This window comes from Dipteris shenzhenensis, chromosome 31 (genome assembly GCF_047967505.1).
Source record: "Dipteris shenzhenensis isolate YYH24624 ecotype China chromosome 31, Dip_SZ_1.0, whole genome shotgun sequence".
Lineage (NCBI taxonomy): Eukaryota > Viridiplantae > Streptophyta > Polypodiopsida > Gleicheniales > Dipteridaceae > Dipteris > Dipteris shenzhenensis.
In genome coordinates, this window is record NC_141626.1 from 525204 (window position 1) to 542598 (window position 17395).

Consider the following 17395-nt stretch of genomic DNA (forward strand, 5'->3'; position numbering starts at 1 on the left):
GAATTTGCATGTCCGCTAAGGTGATAGAAAAATATACCTTTGTAAGACTAGAATAAGTCCAATCATACAAATTTAGAATTTTTGTTGTTCTAAAGATCAAAAATCTACAAAGAAAATAAAGAGAAAATGAAAGAGAAGAAAAAATAGGTAAACAAAAACTTTTATGAAAAACAAAAGAAAGACATACTTAGCAAGCAAAGCAACACTTATGTCGTCATCAGTGCCCAAGCATAAGCAACTATACTAGGTTTCTAAAGACCCGCGGAGTCTCTTGGACAAACCCAGTGCTTACTAAAATACGTCATATAAACAAAAGAGAATGAAAACAAGAAATAAAGAAGAAACGAAGCAGGTGACTAAGCAAAAATAAACAAGCAAGTCAAGAAACAAAAACTTCCAAAAAACTAGAAACTCTCTCTCTCTCTCTCTCTCTCTCTCTCTCTTATTTAAAACATAAAAAGCTAAATGGCCCTCTACACTTATGTATCGTTTCTACAAAGAGGCAAAAATACATTTCTAAATTAGAAAGCACAAGCATACTCAAACAAACTCTCTTTTGAAACTAAAAGAAAAACGGGCTATTCAGCTCCCCGCTTTTTGTTTTCAGCTTATGTTCAATCATTCTAAACAAACCTAAGGCCGAAACACCATACATAAAAGACTTCATATCTAAGAATGTGCGAACTTTTTTCATTATTTTCCTTGGATTATACCTCTTGTGTAATAGTAAAGTGATCAAATTACTACATTGAGTGATAAAAGACTCCTTAGTTGTACAAAGGCGGGAAAATCTATGGAATTGGGAAGAAATGACTTCATATTTTGCCAAATCAGAAATGTTTGAGTCAATGTGAGGCATTTTTATAATGTGTAAACCACTATATTCAGGTTGTTCACGTTTATCGTATATATCAACCTCTAATCCTATGGTAGATTGAGAAAGTCTAAGATCTAAGAAAACACAAGAATCCCCTCTTGAAGTGCAGTAACCCCAGAGCACTAGTTTCTACTATTCAGCCCTAACAAGAAGAGCTTGTGGTTCTTCAGAGGATACTTAGAAACAGTAACCCCAGAGCACTAGTTTCTGCTATTCAGCCCTAACCCGAGGGCAAAGCATATCTATTCATCATCTAATTTTCTTCCCAAAATCCCAATACAGATGAGAAGCTCATTATTACCTTTCGTACAGTTTAGAGTGTTACAGTCAATAGTGTTGCAAGAAAACCAAGTGTCGCCTAAACTTAGATATGCCAGCACTATGCCATGTAGGAAAGAGAATAACCATGATTACTAGAGAAGAAAAGGAACAGCCTATGCCTTAAAATCTGCACTATGGTTCACTGTTCCTAAGGTTACTCCCTGTTATATTATGAGTAAGCCAGTGCCATAGCAAGGAAGCACTTGATGTTAAGCAAGATATTGAAGTCCCTCCCCTAATTTTGAAATACACTAGCTGAGACCTATGTTAGAGATTAGTACATGCTTAAGATCATAAGGAAAAGGTGAATAGGCAACGCATTCACCTTCCGTTGATGTAGGTTCCCAACAAGGTCCTACCTATAGCACTGAGAACGACCGAGCTGATGTCAAACGGACTTCGCATTAACAAGACTGTCCTTCACTGTGCCGAAAATGGAAGCCTCTCAGATGCAGCAGTTGTATGACAATCAGGGAGTATATATATAGCGGGCAAATCTTACAAAAATATGGGCACACTGCTTGTCTTTGATGAGCATGTTCATACGTCATATCGTATACCAAAATTTCAATGTAATACCTACCATTCAACTGGCATGTGACCAGCTGTCTTGGAGTCGAAGAAGATAAAAGGCCTTTATTTAGGAACACAGGGCTGCAACCCTATCCTTCAATGCAGTTGCATTTGCACCAACAACTTCACTGATCGACTTGCCATCTCGATAAAATTTGAAAGTGGGCTAGATTCACAAGCACAAGAGGGTACAAAATCATGTTATAAGATTACAACAGTGAATCCTAGGAAGCAGATAGCCTAAGGCAAATTGCAATGAAGACTCACCACTGAAGTTATTTTTGCATTGGAGACGATTTCACTTAGTCCCTCCTAGCCAACCAAAGGCCAAGTTCTATATGACAATTGCAGCGAACAAGAGAAGCACCATAATGCTCATAAATAGGGCAAACTATTCTTATTAGAGATTCAAACCTTACCTGGTCAATATCCACCTTTAAGAATGTAGCCTTGTCATACTTCATGCTAAGTTCATCCACGACAGGAGATATCATTTTACCTGCAGGAGAAATATCCTTTTATTAATCCTAAACCCAATACACTTATATCCTTTGATTATAAAACAGACAGAGACACACACAGATGCACAAGCAACACACATCCCGTGCCCAAATGCACACACACACACACAGAGCAAAAAGATCAGAGAGAAAGGGTTTCTGATGAAGGTAAGGTTAGGACAAAAAACTTCAGGAAAAAAAAGTCAAAAAAGCAACAAATTGCAAAGGTCTAAAGCATTCACTACACTAAGCAATGACCCTCCTCAAACAACTCCTTCGTCTGTGCTCAACCTCTTGCTTGGTTGGGGCTGTTGCTTTAACTATACAGAAAGGACAATCATCACCACTAAGCACCACATTAGCTGCATTCTTTGACTCCTCTGAATCAGAGCTGGCCCCCTTCGTCTGAGCTGACTTCTTCTTTTTGCAATCCTCGCAACTTTCCCTTGCCTTTGCTCCCCTCCTAAGCTATAAGGGCTTTGTCATCGGATCCATCGTATTTCTTCTCCTAAGCCTTTTGCTACAGAAGCAATGGTATCAACTTCTCAAATGTAACTGGCGCCACCCTTTACCTTGCAATCATCGTGGTCGTGAAGCTACTATAGCCCCTCGGAAGCATGCCAAAGCAATAGCCTAGCCATCATGGCCGAATCCATCCTTTGACCAACTGCTGCCCGCTCATCCCTCACAACCTTCATCTTGGTGATGTGATCCTGTACTAAATCCCGCTCATCCATGCTCATACGATAGAGGTACGTCTCAAGGTCTAAAATCCTTGCTTTGTTGTTCAGCTTGTACACACCTAGAAGAAAGAGTTCGCCATTTGTATGTGAGGAATACCGCATCTGCCGTGGTGCCCACAATAATGACTAATGCCTCCGCATCATGAATTGCCAGGTCTCACTAAAATATGATGTCTAGTGGCTGAATTACCATGCTCTGTGGCCATGACGTGCACAAGAGCCAAAATAGATCATGCTCGAGGTGATTCTAGGCTAAGTTAAGCCAAAATAACATTGAATTGTTGAGAGAGAGTAACCAGGTTTATTTGCAATCAAGACTGCTTCAAGGACTTGCACTAAAACCAAAACTTCTTACACATAATCATCCGAATAATTCACTGCTTTGGGACAGGGCTTCAATTTCATTGTAAAAGAGCATCAAACTGGGCTGATCCTCCCTTGCCAAGCCTCACCAAAATCTAGGGCTGAAACCAGCCTCAACAACGTAAAGGGTGGTAGGATCCATGCAAATACAGCATATGCCTAGATGAATCCAGGAACATGCCCAAACTCATCCTCTAAAAACACAACATAGTGCAGTTTCAATCTCACGAGAGTCACTCATCAGATTGAAAACCATAAACTCCATCACACATAGCAGGGACTAGCTACTATGACATCCCCACTGACGTCATCAATGCCCAACAATGGGTGTAGACCATAGTATAAAAGTATGCTCTCACACATACAAATCCACACACCCACACATACTTGAGCATCCATTTATACAAAGTCTTAGTACTGAGTTTTTATCGGCACTCCGGAGGTGAAGGGCAAACTCAGCCATGACGAAGGCTAGCACTAAAGGAGAAGGCTAATCAAAAAGTAGTCCAAATCTCTTCATTCAAGCTACAACTGCTTGTGAAGTCTAAACGATTTCATTTTAGTCTCTCCCAAACGAGCATCTAAATCTAAATCTAGCTGATAGGGCAACGCACCATTTAAGATAGAAAGAATTATCGCAATACTAGCAGGCAGCAACTTGGACGAAAACTTCACAAGGTGAAATTTGCATGTCCGCTAATACGGCAAAAGCATATACTTAGATGAATCCAGGAACATTCCCAAACTCATCCTCTAAAAACAAAACATAGTGCAGTTTCAATCTCACGAGAGTCACTCATCAGATTGAAAACCATAAACTTCATCACGCATAGCAGGGACTAGCTACTATGACATCCCCACTGACGTCATCAACGCCCAACAGTGGGTGTAGACCATAGTATAAAAGTATGCTCTCACACATACAAATCCACACACCCACACATACTTGAGCATCCATTTATACAAAGTCTTCGTACTGAGTTTCTGTCGGCACTCCAGAGGTGAAGGGCAAACTCAGCCATGACGAAGGCTAGCACTAAAGGAGAAGGCTAATAAAAAAGTAGTCCAAATCTCTTCATTCAAGCTACAACTGCTTGTGAAGTCTAAACGATTTCATTTTAGTCTCTCCCAAACGAGCATCTAAATCTAAATCTAGCTGATAGGGCAACGCACCATTTAAGATAGAAAGAATTATCGCAATACCAGCAGGCCGCAACTTGGACAAAAACTTCACAAGGTGAAATTTGCATGTCCGCTAATACGGCAGAAGCATATACCTAGATGAATCCAGGAACATTCCCAAACTCATCCTCTAAAAACACAACATAGTGCAGTTTCAATCTCACGAGAGTCACTCATCATATTGAAAACCATAAACTCCATCACGCATAGCAAAGACTAGCTACTATGACATCCCCACTGACGTCATCAGCGCCCAACAGTGGGTGTAGACCATAGTATAAAAGTATGCTCTCACACATACAAATCCACACACCCACACATACTTGAGCATCCATTTATACAAAGTCTTCGTACTGAGTTTCTGTCGGCACTCCGGAGGTGAAGGGCAAACTCAGCCATGACGAAGGCTAGCACTAAAGGAGAAGGCTAATCAAAAAGTAGTCCAAATCTCTTCATTCAAGCTACAACTACTTGTGAAGTCTAAACGATTTCATTTTAGTCTCTCCCATGCAAATACAGCATATACAATAAATAGGCAAGCAAATTTGCAACACACCACAAATCACGGGGGTGCTAGAGCGCTCCTACTTAGAAACAAAGACGCCGATTGGCCCCAAATGCTGTAATCGCACATCCAAGTTCCCAACCAGCCAACACAGTTGTATAACTGCAAGGAAAAACCCTCAACAACTGCTGAACTCTGGTGCAATCAAACAACCAAACACTTCCCAGCGGGTTGCCACAATCTATAGCCTCCCTGGCCACTCCCGACAGCATAAATCAACCCTTCTTCGCGAGGAAAGAAATAACTAGCCAACAACCAACCTGGGAACGGCAAAAGCAAGCAAAGACAAGCCTTCTTCTACCTGGAATCCACAGAAGAAAGGTCACCTTGGCTAGAAAACCCAAGATCCTATAGAATAGCTAATTCTGCTCCGACATAGCCCCAAACACAGCTTAGAAGTGAACACCCACACCTGGAAAGTTGCCAAAGTCAGCTAGCACAGCCCGGAAGCGACCAGAATCAAATCGCACTCTTCTTGGATAACCTGCACAGCCCAAAAACTAGATCGCTATTTCCCTGCACAACCTGGACAGGCCAGAAATAGAATCACAATTTTCCCTACACAGCCTCGACAGCCTGAAAACTCCTGAAAACAAATCGCAATCCCTGTAGCAACCCGAAAATACCTGAAAACAATACCAGAACAGGACGCAATCACCTGGCACAGCCCAAAGGACCTGAAAACCGGATCGCAATTTGCAGCAAACACCCCTGGTAGAAATCGCAGTCTGCAACAGGCCCTAGATCTGGTGTGTTTTTCTCTGGCAGGTCCTGGATGTGCTGGTACAAGCCGTGACTCCTGACGTTTTTTCTTAGCAGGCTCCTGAAGCTCCTAGGAATCTGCAATTTTTACTCTAGCAGCTCCTGGCAAGCTTTGGCAGGTCACAACTGATGATCTGGCTCCTTCTGAAACTGATTTGGCCAACTGAACTCAAAATAAGAGCTCTGGGCTCCTTTTATAGCCCTGTGCTAAAAATAGCAGTGTTTAATTGCACCACTCTTTTGGCCCCCCTGTTGCACACTTTGGCCCTAGGAATTAATTGCCTAGTAACTAAGTGTACATTCACTATTTCCGAGGATCCACTAGGAATTTTAATTCCCCAAGTCCCGCCCCATGGTCGAACCAGAGGCTCAAGGCAGTCACGCGCAAATTACCGGAGTCGCAAATCAAAAGTCCCATAATTTCACGTCCTCGTGACAGACCCCCCTTGAAAGAAGACAAACGTCCTCGATTACCTGCAAACCAAAACAAAAAGAAAGAGTAGCAATGGAAAAATCAAAAGCAAATGAAATAACCAAAGCTGAAATAGAAAAATAACCAAATAACCGAATCTGAAAGACAACCAACAATGCCATCAACAGATCCACCAAGTCTGAAATGGGAGCGATCCAACAAACCAACCAAAATAGCCTGGCTGAACCGGCTTTGCCAAAACTCCCTCCTGTCCGGAAAGCATAGACTGAAAACTATTACCTTGAGACGGTCCCGAAATCGTGTTAGACTACTGCTGACCATAGGGGATTTGAGAGGGCTGATCCTAGAAAGTGACATGTGGTCACTTGTTAGCTTCAACATCCCCATCATCAGGCTTCCTTTTCTTCGGCTGCATCATCTTCTGGAAGCGAGGATCCTATGTGAACTGCGTGAAAGCACTCACAAAACTTTGCATATGTGCCTTGAATAACTCCACATCCTCCGCATCCGTTCGATCATCCTGATGCTCTGCAACATGCTAGGTCTCCTCTCCTACACCCTGGTCCCCTCCAAGACACTGAGACATCTGCTCCTCAATAAGGCTCACGGATCTCTCCCTGTGTGACATATTCACTGAATAGTATGCTGTCTTCTTCACCTAGTCAGTTGGACTTGCCCACAGGTTCCCCTCTTGAAGAAGTTAGGTGGATCCCGACAATGGAACCACTGAAACCAGTCTCAAATGCGTAAAGGGTGGTAGGATCCACGCAAATACAGCATATACAGTAAATAGACAAGCAAACTTGCAACACACCACAAATCACAAGGGAGCTAGAGCGCTCCTACTCAGAAACAAAGACACCAATTGGCCTTAAACGCTAGCGCCCCTTGCAATATTTATTTAACATTCATTTGAAGCCAAGAGGCTGATTACAAAGGTCTCTAGGAAGTTGCTCCACAGGCAAACCAACGCCCTCAAATTTCCCGTCCAGCCCACCCTGTAATTCCCTGCTCAACTTCAACGATGAACGACATCCAATCACTAGACAATCCTGTATCCTCAGCCAACCAGAGCATGCAACAGAGACTCCAATAGCATCCACTGTCTGACTCTTGCAATCGCACATCCAAGTGCCCAACCAGCCAACTGCAAGAAAAAACCCTCAACATCTGAACTCTGGTGCAATCAAACACCAAACACTTCCCAGCAGGTTGCCACAGTCTATAGCCTCCCTCGCCACTTCCTAACAGCATAAATCAATCCTTCTTCGCGATGAAAGAAACCAAAACGCAATAACTAGCCAAGAACCAACCTGGGAACGGCAAAAGCAGGCAAAGACAAGCCTTCTTCTACCTGGAATCCACAGAAGAAAGGTCACCCTGGCTAGAAAACCCAAGATCCTGCGGAGATAAGCTGATTCTGCTTTGGCACAGCCCCAACCACAGCTTAGAAGTGAACACCCGCACCTGGAAGGTTGCCAAAAGTCAGCTAGCACAGCCCGAAAGCCACCAAAATCAAATCACAATCTTCCTGGACAGCCTGCACAGCCCAAAAACTGGATTGCAATTTCCCTGCACAACCTGGACAGCCCAGAAATAAAATCGCAATTTTCCCTGCACAGCCTGGACAGCCTGGAAACTCCTGAAAACAAATCGCAATCCCTGTAGCAGCCCAAAAATACCTGGAAACAGTACCACAACAGAACGCAGTCACCTAGCACAGCCCGGAGGACCTGGAAACTGGATCGCAATTTGCGACACACCCCTGGCAGTAATCGCAATCTGCAACAGGCCCTAGATCTGGTGCGTTTTCCTCTGGCAGGTCCTGGATGTTCTGGTACAGGCCATGACTGGTGACGTTTCCCCTGGCAGGCTCCTGAAGCTCCTGGGAATTTGTGATTTTTGCTCTAGCAGCTCCTAGCAGGCTCTGGCAAGTCACAACTGATGATCTGGCTCCTTCTGAAACTGATTTGGCCAACTAAACTCAAAATAAGAGCTCTGGGGCCCTTTTTGCTGACCCAATGCACGATGAAGGGAGGAGAGAGAGGCTAATGGAGTATGGTGCTACCACTAGTCCGAGGTAGGGATAAAATAAATTCGAAAAATATATCGACCATGCTCCCTCCCTTGCTGACTGCAACTCCATTATTGTGATTGCTGCAGACTTTTAGATCCATGAAGAATGCTCAAGTCTCACTGTACCTGCCAAGACTCCCTCGAACCTTCTTCAGATCCAAAGGAACCATGGTGTTCTGATACCATTGTCACATGTGAGGACTCACAGCCGTGCCATGCTCGGGAATCCAAAGTGGCATGCGAGACTATCTATTGCACTGTGTGGAAGCATATTGAACGTGTATGCATAGATGTATGCAAATACAGAACTCAGGCACCAAGGACACATGAGAGCTTTCCTGTACACATGCTACAATTTACAAATCTTAGCAAAATGCCTAAGTGACTGACTGTACATGACTGCAAACGGGATACAAAATGGGTACAAATATGTATCGCTGGCTGCTGTTGATGCTGGATGACTACCGAGGAGGAGAAGCCCTGATCTCCAGGCTGATGCTGTGATCTATTGGCTGGCTAAATGGAGCAGCCAACTGAAACCGGCCTCTAATCACTCAGAGGGCAGTGGAACTAAACCTTTAATCACTTCAGCACTTATTTACAGCTCACAAAGCATATATCACAACCATTAACCATTGCATGATCACCATTTGGCATTTACCCATTTGTTCACAAACAAAACCACTAAAAAAGGGATGGAGGCTAGAATGCCCCTGCTCAACAGACATAGACAAGTGCACCCAATTGGCCCCAAACACCGTGGTGTTTTCCGTATTTCTTTATATTTCACAGTGAAATGATTACAAGTTGCATCTGAGAGACCTTCCCTGCAACTGAGCACGCAGCCCCAATTCACTAAGCCTTCGCAAGGCTTTCAAGCATAGAACACCATCACATAAGTGCACTTAACCCATAGGCTCAACCCAAAGGCATTCTCTTTTCCGAGTGCAATTCCATTGGCTGTCCAGATGCAATCACACTGCACCCCAGCTGCACTCTCTTTGAGTGGTTTCCAGATGGCATTCACAAAGCTTTTCAAAGCTCCAAAATAAAATCAGCAAAGTACCCAACCAAAGAATGACTCATGTAGCACTGCCAGGGCACCTGTGAGCCAAGAAAGAGGCGGCACACGAGGCCAACCAATAGCTTATGGCAAAAAGAAATTGCAGTAGCAAAATCACAACTCACCAAGCCCTGAAGACTCGAACAAAGTCCTCAATCGCCAAGAGGACATAGTAGCCAATGCCCAATTGCATTCTCAGCCAAAGAGGAGTGCAAAGGCATGAAGAAAGAGCATTTACAAGAGCCGACCAGCAAGAATTCCATTGAAAAATGCGAAAAGAAGCACTTCTATCGCGAGGAAGTGGGAGTTCTTGGGCTCAAAAGAAGCGTGCTTCAGAGAGGAATGCATTGAAAAGGTTTTGGAGAAGTTTCATCGCCGGAAAGTCCTCCAAAACTGAGAAAAACCAATCAACCAGCGCGTCGGACCACTCGAAATTCAACAGAAAGCTGTAGCTTTGCAAGAGGAGAGGCCCAAGAGGCAGTAGAAGAAAAAAAGTCCAGAAAAAGCCACTTTTGCAAATTCGACCAGCAAAAGAAGTGCTCAGCTTTGCCCGTTCTACCAAACGCACGGAGGGAAAAGCATATCACTACAAAGGGGAGGCAGAGGGGAAGCCATCGGGCCAAACGGAAGTCGAGGAATCCAAACGGGTGAGGAGTTATGAAGAAAAACGGAATTCAGCAGAAGGAGGCTGAAAAACCAGTCCAAAATCTCAACAAAGGGAGAAGATGAGAGAGAAAACCACACATGTGAAGTTTAGAAGGCCCAAGAAGGTCCAGGAATGGCAAAGGAGCATGTAGAAGGCACTAGAGCCACCTGGAACTCTAGGGGGGCCACTGAAGGTACATGGCCCTCTAGGGGGCCCATTAAAAATGCCACATCATCATTTCCCAACAACCACTCTTTTAATTCCTTGGAATGCCTTTGGGCCTAGGGATTAATTACGCTTATGTGCTAGGCACCATGCCGTGTTTAATTACACATTATTAAGCCCACGTTTGGACTTTTAAAACCAAAGTTGTCACGGTCTTGTAATACATTAAAGTACTTAGAATTTCACGCCCCCGTGACACCAACTGTAGGCGATGGGATCTGAAGCATATGGCTTAATATGAGCTGAAACTGATGGTTAGGGATGAAGCCCCTTTTATAGGGCCTGGACCAGCTGACTGGGTCAACTGGTGGACCGAGTCAACCGACCAGCCAACCTAGTTGGTCAGCAGGGGCCAACCTGGTCCAACCAGGCCAGGCTGGCCATTTCGCCTGCCTACGAACCTAGACACAATATCCTGATTCTGGAATAATGTTGTACATTATGCAATTGATGAGCTTAGTGTGTCACAATGCACCCTAGTTCAAGGGTGAATGTGACACTGCAAAACCAACACAGGTCAAAGATTGGCTGCTCCAATGTGCTAATACACTATCCATAATCATCGAGACAACTACAGATTCAGTTCTTCTGCACAATCGATTGGCACAAACCACTTGTTTGAGACCTGGAAGATACGCCCTATCAGCTAGAGGAAGATTTGTCGTTTATTCCTATCATCTTCAATGGGCTGGTGACTGTCCTATCAGCTAAGAAGATTTGCCATCTACTCCTACAAAGAAAGAGAGTTGAAGTTACAGAGCAAGGGTCGCAACGAGAAGGCGTTTACTACTTCTAGCAAGGGGAAGGTAATGGGAAGGGCCAAACATGAAAGATTCTTCAGAGGATAGAAACACTTTTGACAACGAAAATAAGAATACGAAAAAGTGCTACCATTGTGATCATCTGAAACCAGTCTCAACAACGTAAAGGGTGGTAGGATCCACTTAATTACAGCATACACAGTAAATTGACAAGTAAATATGCACCACAGAACAAATCACACGGGAGCTAGAGCGCTCCTACTCAGAAACAAGACACCGATTGGCCCCAAACGCTGGTGCCCCTTGCGGTACTATTTAACATTCATTTGAAGCCAAGCGGCTGATTACAAAGGTCTCTGGGAAGCTGCACCACAGGCAAACCAACACCCGCAAACTCCCCCTCCAGCCTACCCTGTAATTCCCTGCTCAACTTCAAACGGTGAACGGCATCCAATCACTAGACAATCCTGTATCCTCAGCCAACCAAAGCATACAACAGAGGCCCCAATAGCATCCACTGTCTAAACCACTCCTGCAATCGCACAACCAAGCGCCCAACCAGCCAAACACGGCTGAACAACTGCAAGACAAAGCCCTCAATAGCTGAACTCCGGTGCAATCAAACAACCAAAACACTTCCCAACGATTTACCTCAATCTATAGCTTCCTTGGCCACTGCCCAACAGCATAAACCAACCCTTCTTCACGAGGAAAGAAACCCAAACGCAATAACTAGCCAACAACCAATCAGGGAATGGCAAAAGCAAGCCAAAATGCAAGTCTCCTTCTACCCAGTATCCACAGAGCTAGGTCACCGGGGCTAGAAGACCCAAGATCCTGCAGGCAAAAGCTGATTCCGTCCTGGCACAGCCCAGAAGCAGCCTAGAATAGAACACCCAAGCCTGGAAAGATACCAAAACCAGCCACAACACCCAGAAAGCTCCAAAAATCAAGTCGAGATCTCCTGCAGAGCCTGAAAGCCTGAAAAAGCAAGTCACAGTTCAGCCAGAGCAGCCTGGTCAAGTCTAGAACTCCTGAAACAGTTTTAGAACCAATCGCACGCACTTGGAACAGACTCAAAGAGCCCAAAAGTAAATCGCAAACTGGAATAGACACCCTGGCAGAAATCGCCACCTGCTACAGGCTCCTGGATCAATTGCGATTTGCTCTCGCAAGCCCTCGACCACTTGGAGCTGGCCCCTGGGTAAAAACGAATTCCCCTAACAGGCCCTGGATCACCTGAAACTGGCCCCTGGGTAAAAACAAATTTCCCTGGCATGCTCTGAATCACCTGAAACTGGCCCCTGGGTAAAAGTGAATTTCCCTGGCAGGCCCTGGATCACCTGAAACTCATGATCTGGCTCCTCTAGAACTGATTTGGCCAATTGCCCCCAAAAGAAGGGCTCCCCCCCCCCCCCTTTTTAAAGCCCTAAGCTCCAAAAAGCAGTGTTTTCTAATTGCACCACTCTTTTGGCCCCTAAAAGCAGTTTTTTTAATTGCACCACTCTTTTGGGCCCCCTGTTGCACATTTTGGCCCTAGGAATTAATTGCCTAGTAGCTGGACACACATTCACTATTTCCAAGGGCCCACTAGGAATTTTAATTCCCCAAGTCCCGCCCCATGGCCAACCCTCGCGCCCCAGAGGCTCAAGGTAGTCATGCGCAAATTACAGGAGTCGCAAATCAAAAGTCCCATAATTTCACGTCCTCATGATATCATCCTGGACATGTCCAAGAAGAACGTAGATTAGAAAAAGGAGTCATCGGGCAAGAAGGAAGAGTCGGGACCAAAGAAAGTAAATATGGCACTCAAAAAAGTTCATTTTCATTTGATTACAAATGTTCAAACATCAAGGTATACATGAAATAGTTTGAAAGGCTAAGGACTTTCAAGAGCTTCTCAAATCTTTACAAAGAACCATTGAAACTCACATAGTTCAAGGTTTAGGAGGATAAGAACACATGTAAAAATGCTGCATATCAAGCACTGTGCACGTGCTACCTATCGGCTTGTACGTCTTTAGCCTAAGTTTATGTATGATTGTAACATTCGTCCATTTCCTAAGCTCTATATTCATCAGAAATAAGGGAGGCCGTAGAATAGAGCAAGAACATGTATGGAGGCTTTATTTGGGACTCAAGTTATGACAAACATCTTGCAAGATTATGAGAATTTTTTTCACATCTAGGCATAGCTCTCACTCTCACGTGCAAATATAGGCAACAAAATCCATCAAGCTAGAGGCTTTTTAGGCTAGTAATGATACTCTTTGGAGGACCTTTTAACAGATTCAATTGCCACATGGCACTACATGTGCCACTCAATACAAGGGCTCATGCCCTCATCAAAGAACATTGATGGCCAATTTAAGGGTGACATGAAGTCGACAATCCCTTAGTCCTCTTATGGACCGACCAAATGATCGTCCTTAAAATCTGACATTTAGTACGCTTAGCTACAGCATCTTATGATTGTAACAAGGGACTAACATTTTCTGACGTGCCATATGGAAGCGCCACATTATCTAGTTGTGGAAACCCTAATTTTTTTCTACATAGGTCTAGACTTGTCTTGTTTCGTGTGTTCCTCTCATAAACGCTGTACGTGCAATCCCTCTCACATACGATGTACATGCTGTCCCTCTCACAACTCTCTCCAATCACTTATGCACAAAAGATATACTCAGATCTTAAATGAAAAGAAGAGAATATGCCAAAAGAGAATACTTATAGAGTGCCACAGCCCGGAAGTTGTGGACTGTGAAGTTAAAAACACTGCCAGAAGTAAGCACAATGTGCAGTCTAGTGCTGGAAAATAGAGGGAAGGGCCAAGGTGACTCTGCGGTGATCCATGTATATATATACCTTTGTAAGACTAGAATATATCCAATCATAATAATTTAGAGTTTATGGTCATCCATGTACGCTAGTCAAGCAACACCATAGAAACATTCCAAGTGTTGACCACACACGCACATGAGAGCCTCTCTATTTGTAGGAGAGGGAGGGCCGTCTGCCCCCTCACCTGAACTGGCCAAACCAGCAGCCTGGAAGGGGCTGACGGAGGCTCACTGGCAGGTCAGCCAGATTAAGGGCCAGTCTGCGCCAACTAACCAGCTCCAGCTCCCCTGCATGTGGCCTATAAAAGGCACTGCTCAGCCAGTTATATCCAGCCCTAAATGGGCTCCAAAAGGGGGCCTTCTCACATGGACTGCACAGCATGCCAGTGAGCCTAATACTATCCCTCAAGGACATTACCAGCGCCACACATGCAGCCCAAAGTGGGCATGCGCACCTTCCTCCAAACTCACACAAGGAGTTAGAATGGGCATGTGTTCCCTACTGGTCAAGCCCTGATGTCCTCCTCATATGGGAGCTCCAAGGCGGTTTCAGAACATTACCTTTTCATCATGGCAAAGGACAGACTACGAGTGAGACGAATCTTTGTGAGAGATTTGTCAATCCGAACAACCTCACTTCAGCCCATATGCCACCTGCTTTGCGAAGTGTGCACGCTCTTTTATCCTATTGAGAGTAAGCAAATTCTTTCCACGTAAACTCTCCGCCCCCCCCCCCCCCCCCCCCCAAATTTCCATCAAGAGATATATAACCATGCATCACATGTTTGGTTTTTCAAATTTTTTTAACAATAAGCATGTGCAAACAAGTGGCACTTCGGATATGTATCCCATGTACAATGGATGCACAGAACAACACAACGCCATTGTCTTGGTGAGTGGAGAAGTCATTAAAGCATGTCCCCATTCTGTAGTTGAGGAGGAACAAAGCAGTAAGTTTAAAACTTATGCAAGTAACTTTGAATACATGTTTTCTTAACTTCAAACTTTTTAGAACAGAAAGTCAACGCGAAAAGACAAAAGGCTTCTGATTTCTAACTTACGCCAGCTTCAAAAACGTCCCATACCAAAAAAGTTGAAAGCTGAGGTCAATAGTAATCGTGAATTCAGTTTCTTGAAACCTATTACAAGTACACAGCAGTCATCTGTGGCTTTTCCCATGTCAATTATCTTTTGAAATGCGACCTCTTTAAAATCCAGAAATAAGCCAAAACCCTGAGCTCTCAGCATTCACGATTTATTCCTGTATTGGCTGCCATCAGCTCCCTTCAAACAACTAATTATCAGCAAAAGAGCGTTTTAACCTCACATGGTCCACACCATTTCGCTGTGAAATAAACCACCGCAACCGTCTTCTTCTCTGCAAATGATCCCGTTGTCAGACGAGGTCAAGTGTTAGTGGAATTTAAATTCACAGCTCCTCACTGATTTATAATACTCACCTTGTGCCAAAGTGAGAGCACTTAGATACTCTGTGTCCACCTTAACTGCAATAACGCTCGATGAGCTTTCCACACCTTCGCAGTAGCGACCATAATAAAGCAGGTTTAGGTTCATGAAAAATCAATATCTTGAATATTCTAGTTTGTGAAACGTTGGTCGTCCTAGTAAACTATCCATAACGTTCTAGAGCGACGCGCTCACGTAAGCAACATGATGGTGTAAGATATACTTCTTAGGACAAGACTCGACACTAAGACGTATTACCAAAGCGACCAAAACAAAATGCAGTTACCGAAAGGGGGACGAGGATCTGACGTGAAAGGTCTCGTAAGAGCCCAAGACGGTCGCTGGACAAGTGCGGTCGACCGCAGCGTGGGCGTGGACGTGGACGCGGATGCAGACGTGGTGAGACGAAAGGCCGAGAGGCTGCCTCGCCATCGCCAGCATGCTCTACCCGCCATATTCTATGAAAAAATCACTTCTGTTTACAAAGCCAAATACTTTTTGTCTCTGGGTTGGGAAAAGCTTGCGTTTGTGAGTACCTGGTCAATTTGACCAGGTTAGCGGAACCAGTTGAGTTCCGTCTGGGGTTAGTGATGCGGTTAGAGACATTAATGGAAGTGTCGGGGTTAGTTTAGGGTTAGTGACAGTTGTTATTAAGCTATTTAGGGTTCATGCGCTCTATTTGTGGTTGGTTTAGGTTTTTTGTGTAAATGGCGTGCTCGTGATGGGTCTGTAGTGTGAGGCGCTCCATTCGTTCATTGTTCCGTTTGTTCGTTGTAAGTTTGAAGCTTTCAAGTCTAGCATTTGTGTGTCGTCTCGTGAAAGTGATTAGCTCTGATGGAGGGGTGGCCGTTGTTTTCGGATCACGTGTTTTCCTCGAAAAGTTGAGCAAGTCCTTCGATTGGAAAGACGAGGTAGAAGAGACGAAGTGGATATTATTTGGAGTCCGATGGAATCAGACGTGCAACATATTATTGTTGCATGTCAGTTGCCAAGGGCAGATTAGAAGGGCCTTCCAGTGAGTTGTGCTGTCATGTAATGTATGGGTTGTGAGTGAAGTCGGTTGCAGACTTTGGTAGAAGGTCGAACTGTTTTAGTAGTTGTTATTTGTGCTTTTTGGTCGTGGGAGCTCAACTATAAAAGGGTGTGGGCCTGTACAGTATCTGTCTGGAGCACAGTCTCTAATGATTGCCTTTGGGCAAAAGCATTGTATTTTGATAAGTAATATTTCATTAATGTAAGATTGTCAAAGTATATGTATCAGCAACTTCTTAATGATATGTAATTAAAGCAAATTATTGAAGCAAGAGTGTCTAGCATGGATGTATTTCAATTAATTTTTTTTGTAATGCCAATCTAGTTTTTTTGGACATTATTGTAGAAGGAGCGCCTAGCATGAATATATTTGAGCATTGGTATAATGAAACCTGTAGCCAAACTATACAAACATGATTATATTAATTAGTTTTGCAATGCCAAAATAGTTTTTTTGGGTTATAATAAATGTTTTTATTTCTTCAATTTTGTTATAATAATTATTTTTATTTTTTAAATTTTGTTCTAATAAATGTTATGATCTCGGTTTTTTTTCATATTCACAACAAGTAGGCACTACTATACATGTCTGTACCCTCTGTTTTCGCCTGCAACTGTTGCTCAACATGCTAAATGTAAACGATTACTACCTTACATAGTATTAGTCTTATCAACAAGATGTGTGAAATTGTCAATTGAAAAATCATAACAAATTTGAGAATGTCAATTCTAAATAAAATTGTATAGCCTTAGGTATGTCAATAATGGTAATATTTTTTTTGTACTTTCTAAGAAATAATCATAATATCTTGTAGTAGAGGTTTTTTTCATTGAGGTAAAAGGTACTATTAGCTAATTGAAGTTAAGCTTGATTTCTTTGTATGTAAAAAATTATGAATTACTTGTAATTCTTTAAATTTTGTTAAACATTTCACTCCAATAGAAAGCTACTATTAGCTATTACAA

At 43.5% G+C, this 17395-nt stretch overlaps 1 protein-coding gene across 1 annotated transcript; it reads right to left on the bottom strand.

Moving 5' to 3' along the window:
• Nucleotides 1-1048: 1048 nt before the first annotated feature.
• LOC147880871 (thioredoxin-2-like) lies at nucleotides 1049-15872 on the bottom strand. Its single transcript, XM_087370047.1, has 6 exons — nucleotides 15684-15872; nucleotides 15391-15465; nucleotides 15258-15308; nucleotides 2191-2270; nucleotides 2039-2083; nucleotides 1049-1937 (listed from the first exon to the last, which is right to left on the bottom strand). The coding sequence occupies exons 1-6, from the start codon at nucleotides 15850-15852 to the stop codon at nucleotides 1839-1841; spliced, it is 519 nt and encodes a 172-aa protein (XP_087226173.1). The 5' UTR covers nucleotides 15853-15872; the 3' UTR covers nucleotides 1049-1838.
• Nucleotides 15873-17395: the final 1523 nt, after the last annotated feature.